Below are 18,861 nucleotides of genomic sequence, written 5' to 3' on the forward strand. Positions count from 1 at the left end.
AATTTGCATTTCTCTAATGACTAGAGAGGTTGAACATTTTTTTTTGACTATTCATATTTCTTCTTCTGTGAAGTACCTATTCAGTTCCTTAGACCATTTATTGATTGGATTTTTGGGGATTTTTCTGGTGTTGTTTGAGTTCTTTACATATCCTGGAGATTAATGCTCTATCTGAGCAAGTAATTTTTCTCCCATTCTATAGGCTCCCTGTTCACGTTCTTGATTGTTTCATTTGCTGGGAAGCAGTTTTTTATTTTGATACCATCCTTTTTATTGATTCTTGATTCTATTTCTTGAGCTTAAGGAGACTTGTTGAGGAAATCAGTTTCTGAGCCAACATGATGGAGAGTTGGGCCTACTTTTTCCTTTCAGTAAGTGCAGGGTCTCTGGTTGGATTCCAAGTTCCTTGATCCATTTTGAGTTGAGTTTTGTGCAGGGTGAGAGATAGGGGTTCAGTTTCATTCTACTATATATGGATTTCCAGCTTTCCCAGCACCATTTGTTGAAGAGGCTATCTTTTCTCCAATATATGTTTACAGTGCCTCTGTCTTGTATGAGAAAACTCTATTGATGTGGGTATGTATCTTCTACTCTGTTCCATTGGTCTTCATGTCTGTTTTTGTGTTAATACCATGTTGTTTTGTTACTATAGCTGTGTAGTACAATTTGAGGTCTGGTATTATGATGGCTCTGACATCACTTTTCTTGCTACGGATTATTTTGGCTATTCTGGGCCTCATTTTTCCAAATGAGCTTCATGACTTTCTTCTCTTTCTATGAAGAATATCACTGAAATTTTAATGGAAATTGCATTAAATCTGTATGGCACAATTGGTAATATGGAGATTTTGACAACATTAATTCTGCCTATCCGAGAACATAGGCCATCTTTTCATTTTCTAAGGTCTTTAATTTCTTTTAGTGTTCTGTAGTTTTCACTGTTAGAGGTCTTCCATCTCTTTTGTTAGATTGATTCCCAAGTCTTTTTTTTTTTTTTTTGAGGTTCTTATGAATGGATAGTTTTCCTGATGTCTCCTTCAGCTGATTCATCACTGGTATACAGGAATGCAACTGACTTACGGTATTAATTTTATATCCTACTACTTTGTTGAATTCATTTATAAATTCAAGAAGCTTCCTGGTGGACTGAGGTTGTAGCTTAGTAGTGGAGTGCATGCCTTACACACATGAGGCCCTGGGTTCAATATTCAGCACCACATAAAATAAATAAAGTTATCGTGTCCATCTGCAACTAAATATTGTGTGTGTGTGTGTGTATGTGTGTGTGTGTGTGTGTGTGTGTGTGTGTGTGTGTGTGTGTGTGTATAAACAGTTTTCTGGTGGAAAACTAAATATAGAATCATAGCATCAGCAAATAAGGATAGTTTAAGTTCTTCTTTCCCTATTCATATCCCTTTAATTTCTTTCTCCTAATTGCTCTCACTAGTTTCAAGGATCATGTTGAAGAGAAATGGTAAGAGAGGGCATCCCTCTCTTGTTCCAGTTTTTAGAGGGTATGCTTTCAATTTTTTTTCCATCATTTTTAGAATGATGTTGGCCTTGGGTTTAGCATAGATAGTTTTGTCATCGTTGAGTTATGTTCCTACTATCCCTAGTTTTTCTAGGGTTGTGAACATGAATGGATGCTGAATTTTATCAAATGCTTTTTCTGAATCTATTGAGATAATCATGTGGTTCTTGTCTTTAAATCTACTAATGTGATAAATTATGTTTACTGATTTCCATATGTTGAACCAACTTTGCACCCCTGGATGAACCCCACGTAATCATGATACACTATCTTTTTAATATGTCTTTGTATGTGATTTACCAGTATTTTATTAAGAATTTTTGAATTTGTGTTCATCAGGGATATTGATCTGAAGTTTTCATTCCTTGATGTGTCTTTGTCTGGTTTTGGTATCAGGGTGATATGAGTCTTGAATGAGTTTGGAAGGTTTCCTTTTCTATTTCATGGAATAACTTAAGACTGGTGTTAGTTCTTCTTTGAAGGTCTGGTAGAACTCAGATGAGAATCCATCTCATCCTGGGCTTTTTTCTATTGGTAGGTTTTTGATGGCATCTTCTATTTCATTGCTTGAAATTGACTATTTAAATTTTCTATGTCCTCCTGATTCAATTTAGGTAGGTTACATATCTCTAGAACACATTTCTTTTATCCAGGCTTCTGCTCTACCACCTCCAAGCCCTAACCTTATCAATAAGAAAAACAGAGACCACACAATGTTGAGCTTAGTTCAGTTTACCTTACAAAGTACCTACAGTAGTGCCTATCTTTATACATTCACTAGAATAGTAAATAATGTGACTCTGCATTAATTCTAACAAAGTACTTGCCATGTGCCAAGCACTAGGCTGAACATTTTACATATAATAATTTAGATCCCAGAGTAATCTTTCAAGTAAGTACTTTTGATTCCTTTTTGTTGTTGTTGTCCTTTTATTTTAGAAAAATAAAGCACAGAGGAGTTAAATGATTTGTTCCAGGTTCACAACTAATGAATGGTAGAAACACATTCAGATTCAGGTCTGTCTATGACTTTGTCACCCTGTGTTATGGTTTAGATATGAGGTGTCCCCCAAAATCTCATGTGTGATGCAATGGAAGAAAGTATAGTGATGAAATGATATTGGGTTGTAAAAGGTTTAACCTAAATTAGTGCATTAATCGCTTGACAGGGATTAATTGGGTGGTAACTGTAGGCAGATAGGATGTGGCTGCAGGAGGTAAGTCACTGAGGACATGCCTTTGAGATTCATATTTTATCCCTCTCAAATTCATATTTGAGCCCTCTCTGCTGCCTGATTGATATGTTCTAAGTTGCTTTCCTCTGTCACGCCCTTCTGCCATGATGTTCTGTCTCGCCTCCAGCCTGGAGCAATGGAGTCAGGAGTCGGCCATCTATGAACTGAAACCTTTGAAACCTTGAACACCAAATAAACTTTTCCTCCTCTAAAATTCTACTAGTCAGGTCTTTGGGGCACAGTGGTGAGAAAGTTGACTAAAACACCCTGCCTAACGAAAGGAGTCTCAAGCCTCTCCTAAAAACCTCCACTTCTACACAGATGCAGCGCATTCATAAATTTATTTTCGTTACTGTATGATTTCTTGCTTTCCTTCCCAGTACTGAGACAATATACTTAAATTGTTATCCCTTAGTGAGAAATGTGGCTTACACTCAGTATACTACAAATATGAATATATATCTATTAGTTATGCCAATAAAATATTTCAACAAAATGTAAATAGATGATTTAAGTCTTTCTAAAGACATGCATGTTTAAGGATTCAATGACTTCCCTGATTTTCTAAGAAAAACAAAAATTGCCAGGTTATGGTGATAATAGTTACCATCAGCCTCTTTCATGTCACCTACAGAAGAAAAGAAAGATGAAATTTCCTGCTTCTTCAATTTTCCAATAATTTCTCACTTAGGCAGAGATTGACTATTTCAAAGGTAGAAAGCAGTTTAGCGGTGTCTGCAGACACAGCTACCACCTATATCAAATGAGTCCTCACTTTAACAGTCCTGACAAATACAGGCTCTCACTGGCCTCAAAGAGTTTTCTTCCATGACTTCTAATAAAACTCCACCAGCTGTCTTCAGTGGCTCTTCCTAAGCCAGATGGTTTATCACGCTGTTTACATCATTCAATTCCCCACACCTTCAACATCCAACCCTTCCCCTTTAGCTGTTAGGATTAACTTCAACACTGAAAATGCCACATAGGTTAGAGTTTGAGTCTATCTTGCTCAATATTCTATTCCAAGTACCTACAAAGTAGCTGCTGAATAAACATTTATTGTAATAAACAATGTCAAGAAAACAAATTAGACGATGCCATGTAACCTGGCATGCACTCCAATAAAATTTCCCTGGAATAGTTACATCAATCTGTTGTTTTGAAAACCATAAAGTAAGAAATCAAAATATAGAACATAGAGCCCTTATCTTTAAGATTAACATAAAACTAGTTTGTTTTTACAATATGCAGTTTGAATTAATGGTTTCAATATCACTTTTTCTCATTTGTTCTGATTCAAAAGAAACAAAAAATTAGGATGATTTCTATATTTTAAATTTACACATATAATATTTTAATGTAACTAGACCTGTATCTTTAACAACTACATTTCTTTCAGATCAGACTGTAGTTTCATAAATCTAAAAAAGGATGTTAGTTATATCTGCAGTTCATAAACCATTTGTCAATCACTCATATAATTCAAGAACACCATGCATATTTATTACTGCATTCATTTTTAAACAAATATTGCAAAAGATTACACACAGTGTGAGAAATGTCACCTAAATGCTAAAAACCCTGTAAATATCAATTCTTAGTGGTAGATTCCTTATCTATCATTAAAATAAATATCAGCTTCCTGTCTACTTTCAGTTTTGCTGAATGCCACCCACTTACAAATTACCTAGAACAATTGGGACTATCCCGTTATATTTTGCCTACAATTTCTCAATTTTTTCCCATTCCTCAAAATCATGATTTATTTGAAAAATTCAATAAAAAAAAGCTATTTACAAACCTCCATCCATCCTTTTGGAGATAACTGAAGGCTCCATCAACAACACTTGCAAAGAACTGTCCTCCTGTGATGAAGAGGGTGTTAATGGTGACCAGTCGGCCTCTTAGATTGGGTGGTGAGACCTCTGCAATGTACACTGGCACTGTCATAGATGCAATGCCTAGAAAGAGAAGTGAAAGGTGACCATGAGACACTTAAGCAAGATTTCTGTTGTTATAAATATTAACACAGAATTAAGGCCTACACACTCGAGCTTGGTTTTCTACTTTAAACAAAAATGACCACATATTTGAAGATTGCTTTTGTAACTAATAGGGTAACATTGCAGATAAGAAGTATGTGTCATACCCATCTCAGAGAATCATTTTTTAAATATTATTACTTGAAAGCCTTAAAATGGAAGTACCTCTACAGACTTCAGATAACATTAGAAAATATGTGTGCATGATAATTTTTAAGATCTAAAAATACAAAAACACTCTCTACAAAGAATCTCATTACTGAAACATCTATTCTATATGGAAATGTAATCAGACAATGGTAAGAATAACAATTGTCCCAGAATACATATCAACTATTCAAAGTCATCATCTCCAACAAAATACTCCAAACCTTTAAGTTGGCTTACTAATAAAACCCATATTAAGTTACTCTATTCAATTGTCTAGGTTTACATTTCAGAAACAGCTTAGAGACTGGACAGTACCTTCAGGAATTTACAATTCACAAAAATACATGACATTATACATAAAATAATGTGTCGTGGTTAAGGTATATTTAGTTATATTGGCTTCAAAATTTTTTTCTATTTAAAATTAATGTGGCATAATCTCTGGTAATAGCTCTAAATTCACTGATCACCAGAACCACTGTGTGACTTTTTTGTTCATTGTTTGTTTTAATGAACATGCCCTCGCATTACCTTAGGACTGTCAAACAGAAACTAGAGGTGGGAGATGGACCCATGTTTTTAAAATCTTCCAGGATTTTTGACACTATGTTTTTTTAAAAACTCAAATTCTATGGTGCAGAACTTTGAGCCAATAAAAAATGTTATTTTAAAGAAAATCTCAGCCCTGCCTGCCACATCTATCTCACTCCTGTATGGCACTTCCAATTTTCAGGTATGTCTAGACTAAAACCAATATCTAATCAATACTCACCGATACCTCATTGGGGGGAAAAAAAGAGCAAGATTATTAATGAAAGTTTAGTCGCTTTGTATCTGTATATATCATAAATCAATCTCTACATTAAGCCAGTAAGTTGCACAATAGAAGCATGTAGACTTGTTTTTAATGAGTTAGTGAATTGATTTTTATGACACCCAAAAAAAAAAAAAAAAAAAAAAAGTCATTATTGAAGAGAGCGGCACCAAAACCCCTGTAGCTTGTTTGAGGGCTGTTGACTGTGCCGTCGCATTCAATAAAACAAACACAATTCTAGTCTGGGTAACAGCAGTAGTCGTGCTTCTCAACTTTTTTTTTTTTTTTTTTTTTCAGTGCTGGTAATCCAACCTAAGACCTCACACATACTGGGCAAGCACTCTAACACTCAGTCAACCGAAAGATTTTTGCTTGTTGATGGCTGATATAAATCATGCAGCTCTCTCTCGTTTCCCTCTACATGCAGTAATAGAGGCCCACCTCCACCCAGGGTTTTGGACTGCAGGGTACTCACTTTGTGAACAGAACTCCCTCCTGATGCCACAGCAGTGTGCAATTTCACCTGTTATAAGTTTTGCTTTGCTTTGGTTTTTTCGGGGTTTTTTTGTTTGTTTTGTGTGTGTGTGTGTGTGTGTGTGTGTGTGTGTGCGCGCGTGTGTGTTTTGCTTTGTTCTATCTTTGTGTAAGGCAAATAAATAGGTAAGTTTTATTTAATAACCCATTTACTTCTAGAAAATTCAAAATATTGTTGCAACTATTGCTAAGTAGTTGTTAAATTTGCACACAGGTCAAAGAAATACAAATACTTTCCACCAATGTCTTTGCTACTGTTGTACCTGTCTGCATATTTTTATGCATAAGTTTTATGCATTTCACAGAATAAGGAAATGTCATTGAACACAGTATGAGTTATCTTTCCAATTAAATCACCTAAACAGCTGAAAACTTCCATTTGACTTACTACTGAGTTTAATAGCACAGACCAATCTAAAATGCCCTTTGTCTAGCTTTAAAAGAAGAAACATTTCGTACAAATGTCAATGAGTTAATTATATATTTTTAATTCTTTGGGTGAGGAGGTACCAGGGATTAAACTCAGGGGCCCCTGGCCACTGAGTCACATCCCCAGTCCTATTTTGTATTTTATTTAGAAACAGGGTCTTGCTTAGCACCTCACTAAGTTGCAGAGGCTGGCTTTGAACCTGCGATCCTCCTGCCTCAGTCTCCAGTGCTATTGGGATTACAGGTGCACACCACCACACCCAGCTTTAATTCTTTTACTATTAAAACATTCCAATAAAAAATCAAACACTTCAGCAGGGGTCTTGGCTCAGTGGTAGAGCTCTTGCCTAGCATGTGCGGGGTACTGGTTCATTTCTCAGCACCACATATAAATAAGTGAATAAAACTAAAAAATATATACAATTTTTTTTTTTAAAGTCAAACACTAATTTATTATTTGGATTTCTTTTTCTACACTGGCCTATCTGTAAACAAGAATTCAGCTGCTCTCTCTAGCCAGGGGTCTTTAGTTGAGCCATCTAACCCAGAGAATTAAGCATGGAAAATCAGGATGGTTGGTGGTTTTTAAGCAACACATGCTTGTCACAAAATCCATATATCTTACTCTACAAGAAATGCACACATGTCCTTAGGCTCATGATTGGTTAGGATGAAAACCAGAGCATTGAAAGTAACAGGTAATGGCACAGGAAAAAGACAGAGGAGCCATCGTATTCAGAGTTGGAAAGAACCCCGAAAGATCTATCCAAGGAATGCTCACACTGACTTAACACTGTTAACAACTGCCTATATTCTTTCAGATATTTTAAATGGACTGATTTCATTAATCTTTAGCACACCTCTATTAAGGGCATGTAATTATTCCCATTTTATAAAGAAAAACTTTACCCCAGGGCACGTAAGTTGAAGAACCAGAATTAAAACCTGACACATTCCAGGCCCAATTTTGAAGGTGCAGACATACTAAGTGATCATCACAGATGGAGGTAGGCTCATGAATCAACTCCAACCTTGCCACTTACCAGTTGGTTAAGTTTGCACAAGTTACCTGACCTTTCTGGGTCTCCAGATCCTTACCTAGAAAATGGGAACAAAATTCCTTCATAGGGGTTGACAAGAGTCAATGAGTTAACAGAGTAAAACACTTAAAACTGCACCTAGCATAGAGAAGGCAGTCAATAATTTATCAGCATTTATTATTATTGTCTCTAGTTATAAGGCATCTCAATTTTCAATTCACTTCAATCTGTGTTTGGTGTTGATGTTAAAGAGTATACATAAAAAAAAAAAAAAAAAAAAAAAGCGCCTCTGCTATGAAGAAAACTAGAAGCAAGCCCTATTTATAAAAGCATGCAACCAAATGAGTAATTTAAAAATAACATGGTAAGGGTCATAAGGAAGCTAGTCACTGGGCTGTACCTGGTGATGCTGACAACTGGTGCCTGCTAATGATAATTAGGTGGTAGCTAGGAAAGGCTGGGCAGGTAATTCTGCACAGAAGAGCCTAAGTTTAAGAATGTAAATAAAACAGGGTTCTCTCAGAGATAAAGTGTGAGGCAGAATGTGAGTGAAGATGAGACGGTAGAGAGAAATTAAATTGTGAACGCTGCATTCAGTAACCAATGAGCATCTGTAGAACACTGGATCTGAGTAGGGCACCGTGCTGAACACTGTGGAGCCAATACTGTAGGAGACAGAGACACTTTCTGTCCTCATGCAGCTTAGGGTCTCTGGGAAGTGTGAGGAACATGAGGGGATAGTAAAGGGAATGGCCCAGTCTGAGGAATCACAGGGGCCCTGGATAAAGAATTTATATTAGCTGCAATCTAGTGAAAGAGTAGGGCAGAGCTGGGGTGAGGGGCAGGCAGAGAGGTACTTTAGACAATCAGACCTGCTTAGTCAAAGACTTTGAGGGAGGAAGAAATGCACCCTGCTGAGGAAAGGGAACCATTTTCAGAGAGATGGGTGGTGACCAGTCAAGCTACACAGGAATTTAAAGGCCAAATTAAAGGTTTGGTACTCAGAATCCTTTGAATGGTGTGAAAGAGGAAAAGGCAAGATCAGATTCACTTTTTAAAAGGATGATTCTGGTTGGAGTGTGGGAAATTGATCTCCAGTGAAAAACAATGCATGGCAGCAAGTAGAGATGGAGCAAAACAGATGAGAGAACCATCAATTTAGTATTCATTCAGACTACAGAGAATCTGGATGGATGAGATGGATGAGGATAGAAGAAAGTGGAGGATGGCATTAAGATGGAAAAGAGCATGCTGGTACTCATATAAAGACAGGAAACCCAGGAAGCAGCAAGTCTGGGTGGAAGATAATCAGGTCACATCGTAGCAGGCCTGAATCAGAAGTGCTTTGTGAAATATCCAAGCAGGGAACCAACAGAGTGACTTGTAAGTGTGCCGGAAATACAGGCAACTTATAAGTGAGTGTTCCCAGCCTCCCTATTCCCCCATGCAAAGAAAGTCTTTGCTAGAATGACTGACCCCTTTTCTCCCTCATCCTCAGAGGATAATTTGGGTTTTGTCAGGTAGTTCTTGGTCTCTTATCATGTTAGGCAAAAAAGGGGAGTGGGCAAGGCAAAAGATCTGATTTGTGGGGAGAAGTTCAAATGAAAAAAGATGGAGAGAGTTGCAAGTGATAGGCTCAGAGTGAGTCTGGAGAAAATGGGAGCCTGTGACAAAGGGACTGAGCTCAGTGGGGGAGGAGAGGGGATGGTGGATTTTAAGAACTGCTGCTGAGTTATAACCTACATGCTATTATATTCTTCAAGAGACATAAGTTAAGAGCAAGTGCTGCTTTTCAATTGCTTTCAGTGACTGGACTGTATTTCTTTAAGAGTGATTTCAAACAGACTAGGCCAATAAAGCTTAGAAGTTACACAAGTACCTGAAGCCCAAAAGGTGGTTCTGTGCACCTGGTACACAGAACCATGACTATGGGAATGGACCAGAAACCCCTTTATCAGAAAAGTAGTAAGAATGCCCAGAACAAAAGGCAGTTCTGAAAAATTCCAGTGTTTGAGGGACTGCTAGGAGGAATGCAAGGTAGATGATGAGTGAGCATCTGCCGTATCCTTAAATACCACCTTAATTCTACAGCCTTTACAAGTCAATCATTTTATTTTATCATCTTATATCATCCTATCAATAGTTAGGTGAGACAGATATCAGGCATTATTCCCCTATGAAACATAAAGAAACCCAGCCTCAGAAACAGACATAAGGAGATTTTTAGAAAATTACACAGAAGCTAATGTCTAAATGGGCCTTGCAGATTCAGGTTCCCAACCTTTGTAAAGCGCCATCAAAGACCAAATGTCATGCCTCTGTTTAGAACATAATCCTTTGAAAATGGTTCAGAACCACTTTATTTTTTACCCTATTACCCACTCTAGTGCACATAAGTATCCAAGGGGCAGGAGGGTCTTTCCTCTTTCCTATCTCCCCTGCCTGCTATGTGTGCTGCCACCAGGGCTCACACTAAAGAGCTTAGATCAATGAGTAAGAAAAACTACTTGATATGATTCGTTGTATGATTTTGAGCTAGACAAATTTAAACCCATAAAACTGCTACATGAATTGGAATAGTAGTAAGTTCCATGTTCCCTCTACTCACCTGGGTTCAATAGCCATCTTTTAAGCCCTATCCCTGTTAATTCTGCTTGCTAGTAATAAAACCAATGCATCAAACCATAATTTATGGGTTCCCAAACATGAAGCCTACTTTTTAAAACTTTAGATATTAAGGTTATGCTACCCCAAAAAATTTCCTTTTCCACTTTGAGGAAACATAGAATACTGCTCCGAGACAAAACTCATTCTAACAAAAGAGGGTTAAGTAAAATCACTAGACATGAGAGCTCGTTTTGAATTACTACTATGTATTTGTATACCTCAGTTCTAGATTTAAATAAACCACAGGAACATTCAAATAAGTAAGTAAAAACTTCCCCAGTTATTAGCCTAAATTCTGTTGTGAAGAAATGACTCAGTCTGGAGTTATGTAGCTCAGTGGATGAGTGTTTGCCTCGTACACGTGAGGCACTGGGTTCAATTCTCAGAACCACATAAAAATAAAAATAAATGAAATAAAGGTACTGTGTCCATGTATAACTAAAAAAAAATTAAAGAAGAAAGAAAAGACTCATTTCTGCTCTGGCATTAAAACCCAAGGAAGATGGTGTTAGGATCCCCAAAATTAAGAATTAGGCACTCCAGAAAGGTAAATAACAAGTAATACTTGAAGTTAAGGAGAGTTCTAAAAAGAGTTTTTATTTCTTCCCTTCTCCAATCACTAACTCAATAAAATAAATGTCTAGGAAAGAAAAAAGAAGTTTTAACAGACCATACTAAACTCATAAATTGAAATTAACGTAAGAAATGCAGTGGTACAGGCTATATTAATATTTTACTAGAGTAAAAATAACCACAAAAATCCATGTTGGTATTGTCTCCTAATACTTTTGAAAAGTTTGAGTTTCTACAAAATAGTAAGTTTATATTGATGAAAACTCATCATCATGATTAGCTTGAGGCATGTCATCAGAAAACAGAACCTTAGATACCACAGTGCAACCAGATTCAGACCCTGCCATGCTGATTTACCATCTAAACAGCACAGTGAGTGTAGAAGTTGGCTTTTAAAAGCTGCTGGAAGCCCTTTTAAAGGCCTGAGTCAGAGGTATAAGTAATTTCATAACCAAATAGCATTAGAAAATCCTGTTGTGATGGATAAATACCCATGAATCACAGCACTCTCTCAGCATGATAAGCCATGCAGCAACTAATTAGTTTCTTAGAAGTGCATGAAGCTACCTTCTAATAATAATGTTTCTTGAACAAGAAGGATTTTGATGTCCTAATTTCATTTTGTAAATTATTGCTTTATCATCTGTAAAGAAAAAACTTTAATGAAAAGTAACAGAGTCCATCTAAGAAAACAGTGTCCTTCACTGTAGTTGTTTGGGTTTGGCTGTCTTGGCCACCGCTGATATGTCTGCATTCTTCTAGATAATCAAGTGTCTATAGTTACCAGATTGTTAACACACAACCCAAAATTCAGTTTTCATTTTTTTCTAATAAAGTTTAAGACACTCTCAGAAGATGCTGGGCAACTTCAAAATGCACCCAAGACAACAAAATGCCTAGAACAGAAGACTCAGGTAAGGAAAAGATTCTGTCTTTGGGGATAACTAACAAAGCTAATGTTTTTCATCCTTAAAGAGCTCTTCTTATCAAAGCATTAAAAGCATACTGGCATCTGCTCAGTGCACTCTCAAATGACCTAAAATGACCTCTCCCTTTAGATTACTTGAGAATCTATCGATCTGCCCTGTCTTTTTTTCACTGGTAACATCTCAAAAGGAACTGTATCACAGTTGTTTCTCCACGCAGAACCAACTACAAGCTTGTTAATGGAATGGTCCTCTCACATTATCTTTTGTACTCAAACTTGCCTAAGTGTCAGGTCCAGGCCCGGACATGGAATAAGCACTTAAAAGTTATTGATTAGTACTATGGGAGACAGACACAGAACCTTATTCTTTTAACTTAGTGTTAACTGATTGGTTTAAAACTAAAAATGATATTCAATCTGGAATATCTGGAAATAACAGGTAACAAGGTAAATACAAATCACAACTAATCACCCACAGGTGACCAATATTGAAATTTGGTTATAACAGTCAATATTTTTTTCACAATTCAATAGCTTCCATTCATTGTTCTGCAAGCATTTTTCCTCTTTTAAATAGAGACTCCAAAAAGAAGTCTCAAGCTTCTAATGTATGCTAAGCAGGTACTGTAAATACAGATGGCCAACTGAGTGTAAAATGTTAGGTATTCAAGAACCTGCAAAACAACTAGGATATAGCACAGTACTCAGACCAAAGAAAATAGCCAAACAAAACACATTCCTACACAGACACTTATAACAATCTGGACAAAAATTTAGAACCACTGCAGTACAATATCACTTTAAATAACAGTATTATATTCCAATATTCCAATATAGATACTATATAACAGTAGATAATCATCTCCTTGTTCCATATTTAAGTCCACACACACCAGAATGAGAGGCCTGTAATTTTCAGTTACCAGTGTTCTGCCTTCCAGGGAGAATATTCATGAATGAAATTAACTTTGAGTTTAGTCCCAAGGAAGAACAGTGTCATAAAGAGGAGAAAGTATTCCTGCAAGACACAGATGGGAGAGGGCAGGAAAAGAACACTGAAAGAATTTCTTGATGGGAAGAGATGGCAAATAAATTAATACATATTCAAGAAGTTTCCTAAAATAGGATTGAAGAGGTTAGAAATATAAGAGAGGAGAGAGCTGTATGAAATGCTATGAAAGCAGAAGCAGTATGCTTTTACACCTGACAAATGGAATGCACAAAGGTTAATAAGAAATCAATATGCTTCCCCAAGGCAGTGAATTCAGCAAGGAGCAACACAGTGGTGCTCTCATATTTAACTTTGTGACATCTAGAGCAAACACTCTCAGGGCAACACACACTTGAAACCTAAATAGGTGCTAAAAGATGGTGAATCACCCCAAATACAGGTTATAATTGAGCAGGTGTCCATAAAACAAATTCACAAGGGACATGTAGAGAGTAGGATGAGCTCAGGACTAGAATCTGGCTGTAGAAATATGCATCCAATAGATACAAAGGGTTGATGAGTAAACCAGAAGGAACTACTAGAATAAATCAACACCCTCCCATTTTTATAACATTTTTCAAGGTAAAGAAGATATGGCCTTGCCTAAAGCAGGGAAGAAAACTATGAGTAGCAAATCAGTGTAAAAAGAAAGACAATGGAATGAAATTAAACAGAGAAATGGCTGGGGGATTCCAACAACGCTGAACATTTTATAGCAGAAAATATAAATAACAGAAGAAATAAACACCATCCTGGAGGCAGTAAAGAACAGAAATGAAGCTGCATGAAATTCGAATCAGAAGAATGAAACATCAGTATGAGATGTTCTCTAGGAATGGAAAGAAAAAGAAAATGATAAAAGGTATTGTTAAAAAGGAGATTACTCTAAGAGAAATAAATGGGCCCCAGTAGGTGCTAACAGCTAGACACATCCTGGGAAAATTAACGATTTTAAAGATCAATGAAAACTCATCATCATTATTTTTTAGAAATAGGACAAAAAGGAAAAATCAGTTTATACCCACAAAGTAAAAAAATTAGGCAGCATGAAATGCTACAAAGCAACAATTACAGGTATTTGAGGGGAAAATGCTATGAGCCAAGAATTTCATACCCTACAGAATTGTCCTTCAGGGGCATGTGAAAGCCATTTTCAAACTGAAAGAAACCAAGAGAGACCACCCATATACTATTTTTGAAACAACCTTTAAGTGAATCCTAAGATTTAGCAATGTCACATTTAGGGAAGATTCATTTGGAAAGCTCAGAGGCCTTCCACTAGTTTGTAGTATAGAAATCTGACTGAACAAGTAGAATACTGAATTCTTCCCATGGTTCCTTTCTTTTCTCAGTAACTCATTTCTTGAGCTACATAGGAATAATTTCTTGACTTTTCTGATCACCACTTCAAAGCATTATCCGGTATTTTTCTGTTCTGGAATTTGATAATAATGGCTAAACACTTTACTTAGTTGGAACTCTATGCCTGAATAGTTATTTAATAAAAATTTTGAATTATTTTTGAATGTTCAATGAGGCACACACAAGCAACACAATGTCAATATTAATTATCAAAGCTCTCCATTAATGATTTCCTGTGGCTCTAAAACTCTGAATAACCCTTAGCTTTTGAGTTTTGTAATGTGGCAAAAAAATAGAAATAAAAAATCATATAAGCACCCACCAACACTTATCATCCTTCTCAGCCTCTTCTAATATTATCTTTCCAACTACAGGATATGAATGTCCCTATACTGCTTATATTTAAAAATCAATACTTTAGCTGGATGACATGGCCCATACCTGTGATCCCAGTTACTCAGGAGGCTGAAGCAGGAGGATCATAAACTTGAGGCCAGTCTGGGCAATGTAGAAAGTCCATCTTAAACACACCCATGCGTGTGTGTGTACACACACACACAAACACACACACAATTACATAGCTACACATACACACACACACACAAATTACATAGCTACCATACCAGAAACAGCTTGAAAAAAATTTAAAAATATATTACAAATATTATAAAAATATAAAGTACCATCAAATTATGACTATTTTTATGACATTAAAGAAGACCTAAATATTGATAGTTACATTATGCTTGTGGACTAGAAAATTCAACAACATAAAGATGTTAAGATGCAGAGGAGGTTGATGGTGGGTGGGGAAAATGGATCTTCTAATAAATGGCTGTGAGACAAGTGAGTATCTCTAAGTAAAAAAATGAAATTGAGCCCCCACCTCTCCCTACCTACCTAAACCAACTCCTGGTGGCTTAAAGGAACACTACCAAAAGCAAAATCTACACAATTTTTAGGACATAAGGCAGGTTATTTTGAGAGGCTATTGTTTTGTAATGTGCAAATCTGCAAATCTTCCACTTAGCTGTCTAGCAGATGGTAGGGGTAGGATTCTGACCAGAAATCAAGATTACTATAGATGACTAGAGTACAGATTCAGGGAAAACACTGTAATTCCTGGTTTTCTTACTGTTACACATGTTTAGAAAGAGAAAACATCAATAGCCTGTGAACATGGAGATTGCTCTAACGGAGAAAATAGTCATTACTTGCAGATAATGCAAAATAGGCCGGGGGAAAATAGCCTATCTGATTTTATATGCTACATTTGAGAATTTTCAGAAGAAAAATGTTTATAATTAAAAAGTGTATAAAGTATCTTAGAAGTACTTTCAGAATAGAAATCAATAGCTAAACCATATTAACTGTATAATATGATTTGTCACATTCCTAAAAAAAATCCTGAAATTCATGTTTTAAAACATACTACACTGTTAGGGGGAAAAAAAAAAAAAAACTAAAAGGTTTAGCGTAAATACTCAAGTCATCTTGGGAAGGAAAATATTTTTCCAAAAATTTTTGAAGGCAAAACTAACATTAATTATGCTCTAAATTTACTGAAAATTCTTCCTTTTTCTATGTGTTTTTAAAATTTTTAATTGACATATAAATATTTTAGGGGTCCAGTGTGATAATCTGACACACATACAATGTGTAATGATCAAATCAAAATAATTAGCATTTCCATCTCCTCAAATATGTATCATTACTTTGTGCTGGGAACCTTGGAACTCCTTTATACTAGTTCTTTATAAAACATACAGTAAATTGTTACAAACTACAGGCATCCACAGTCATCACTAGGGCTCATTCCTTCTATCTAATTATATTTTGGTACCATTATCTCCACATCCCCTTCTCCTTTTCAGCCTCTGGTCACCACTACTCTACACTCAACATTTTTTAGCCTCCGCATGTGTGAGAACATGCAGTGTTTGTCTTTCTGTTTGGTTTATTTCAGTTAACTTAATGTCCTTCAGTTCCATCCACACTGCCACAAATGAAGGATTCCATTCTTTACGGATGAACAGTATTCCATGGTGTATTTATACCACATTTTCTTTATCCATTCATGTACCAAGGAACACACTGGTTGATCTATGTCTTGGCTACAATGAACATAATTGCAAGAAATATGAAAGTACATGTATGTCTTCAATAAACTAATTCCTTTCTTTCGAATATATATCCAGTAATGAGAGAGCTGGATCATATAGTAGTTCTACTTTTAGTTTCTTGAGGAACTATTTTACATATAGCTATCCTAATTTTTCCTTACCACCAACAATGCACACTGGTTTCCCCTTCTCTACAATCTTGCTAGCATGTTTTTAGTCTCTTTGATAACAGCCATTCTAACTAGGGTGAGATTCTTCATTGTGGTTTTGATTTACGTTTCCCAATTAGTGATGGCATTTTCTTCATATACTTGGACATAAGTACATATTTTGGGAAATGTCTACTCACATCATTTGTCCATTTTTCAAAAAAAGTTTTTTAGATGCCAATGGATCTTTTATTTTATTCATTTATATGCAGCAATGAGATTTGAACCCAGGGTCTCACACATGCCAGGAAAGTGCTCTACCACCAAGCCACAACCCCAGCCCCTCATTTGTCCATTTTCAAATCAGACTTTTTTTTTTTTTTAAAACCATTTTTCCCCTTACATATTCTGGGTATTAATGCCTAGAGAGTGGAACAGTTTGCAAACACGTTCTCCCATTTATAGGTTGGCTCTTCACTCTGTTGACTCCACTGCTGTGCAGAAATTCCTTAGCTTAACACAATCACATTTTTCTATTTTTGCATTTGCTACGTATGTTTTGGGGGTCTTATACAAAAGAAAATCAGTGCCTAGACCAATGTGTTGTCTTCCCATTTTTTGTGTTCTATCCCTTTCATCAATATTCTGTAATTTTCATTATAAAAATCATTTACTTCCTTGGTCAAATTTATCCTAGGTATGTTTTTGCAGATACTATGAATATGATTTTTTATTTCTTTTTCAGCAAGTTTGTCATTCAGGTATTATAAATGTTGCTGATTTTTGTAAACCCATTTTGAACCCTGAAGCTTCACAGAGTTTTATCAGTTCTAATGGTTTTTGGGCAACAATTTTAAGATTTTTTCTTTTTTAAATCGCATCAACTACAAACAGAAATACTTTTACTTTGTCTCTTTTTATTTATATGTCAATTAAAAAAGAAATATTTTTATTTCTTCTCTTGATCAACTGCTCAGGCTAAGACTTCCAATACTATGTTGGATAAAAATAGTGAAAATGGACATCAAAATTATTCCTTTTGAAAGCTCAAATTATATATTCTGCTTTACCTGTGATGCAAGAGTCAAGAGTCACTGTATCTTACAATTTTGTAATGACTTTATATTTTAAAAAAGGTTAACTAGTTAGATGCATATACAATTAGCATTTTTCCAGAATCAATTTTATAAGTACTTATCAAGCTCTTTTATACAGGACTTCATTAATCCCTCCAATTTTTATTTTACCCAAAGAAATGGGATATATTTCAATAGTTAAATTTTATCTCCTGGTGAAATTTTTTGTTGTTGTTTTTGCTAATTTTAGCTTTAAAGGCAAAAGATAGGAAAAAAAAAAAAACAGTTCCAGGACTACTTTCTGGAACTTTCACAAACAACTTGCCTCAATATTTACTTGAAACCCAAATTTGTTTTCCTTTTTACAGACAGGAAAATAAGGAGATAGTCCTGCCAACAATTCATCAAAGCATAATGTCTACATCTAAATTAGTAAAAAAAAATGAAAAAAAAAAAAGCAGCTGCTATGTCTCTATTCAGAACCACACAGCAGCTGTAAAAAGGGTTTTTATACTCCCACTTCCAAGTCAGTACATCAAAACCCTTGCCCAGGAGCACACCAGCACCTTCCACACTAATTGCAGAATTGCCATAGCAATGAAATGACAATAGCCATGCACGTTCACTTGGACTACCAAGCGTGGGCTATTTATAACTGAAGAGTGACTCCAACAAGAAAGTCAGAAGGTAGATTCATTAAGGTGTGTAAATCCAAAAATGTTAGAGACTTAACTTTGTTTTATTCAGCTTACACCATAAAAACAATGACTACATAATTTCATTAACTATTTTTCCCTTTTGTTAAAACCAAATATCAGTGCTTACAGAATACACAAACAGGGTAATTTTTCTCCAGTGTACTTTGCATGATAAATCTTCAGCATTAAATATGTTTTAAAACAAAGTCCATTTGTCACAAAAAGGTGATCTTAAAATTTTAACATGTCAGTTTCAAAAATAATGCTATTTTATTTAAACATAAATTACCTAATGTGGAGTAACTATTTCTTGATAAAAGGAAGAATAAAAATGATAAAAATCCATAAAAAAAAGACTAATGGACTTCCAAGAGCAAGGAATTTCTTTTCATTATCAAGGGAACCTCATTATAAGTAAAGTCTAACTACTTTTGGCCTTATTAAAATTACCCAAATCAGAATTCGTTATGAGTCAGCTACGTTTCACATTAATAGTTCAATAGATTAAGTTTCCACCAT

At 35.6% G+C, this 18,861-nt stretch overlaps 1 protein-coding gene across 1 annotated transcript in view; it reads right to left on the reverse strand.

Moving 5' to 3' along the window:
* Positions 1–18,861, reverse strand: part of SLC2A13 (solute carrier family 2 member 13) — a 332,293-nt gene that overhangs the window by 285,882 nt on the left and 27,550 nt on the right. The window contains exon 2 of the mRNA XM_079139372.1: positions 4,568–4,727. Coding sequence (XP_078995498.1) covers positions 4,568–4,727 — 160 coding nt within the window. The remainder of the gene's footprint in view (positions 1–4,567; positions 4,728–18,861) is intronic.

Source organism: Sciurus vulgaris, assembly GCF_902686455.1.
Source record: "Sciurus vulgaris genome assembly, chromosome: 5".
In the NCBI taxonomy this organism is placed as follows: domain Eukaryota; kingdom Metazoa; phylum Chordata; class Mammalia; order Rodentia; family Sciuridae; genus Sciurus; species Sciurus vulgaris.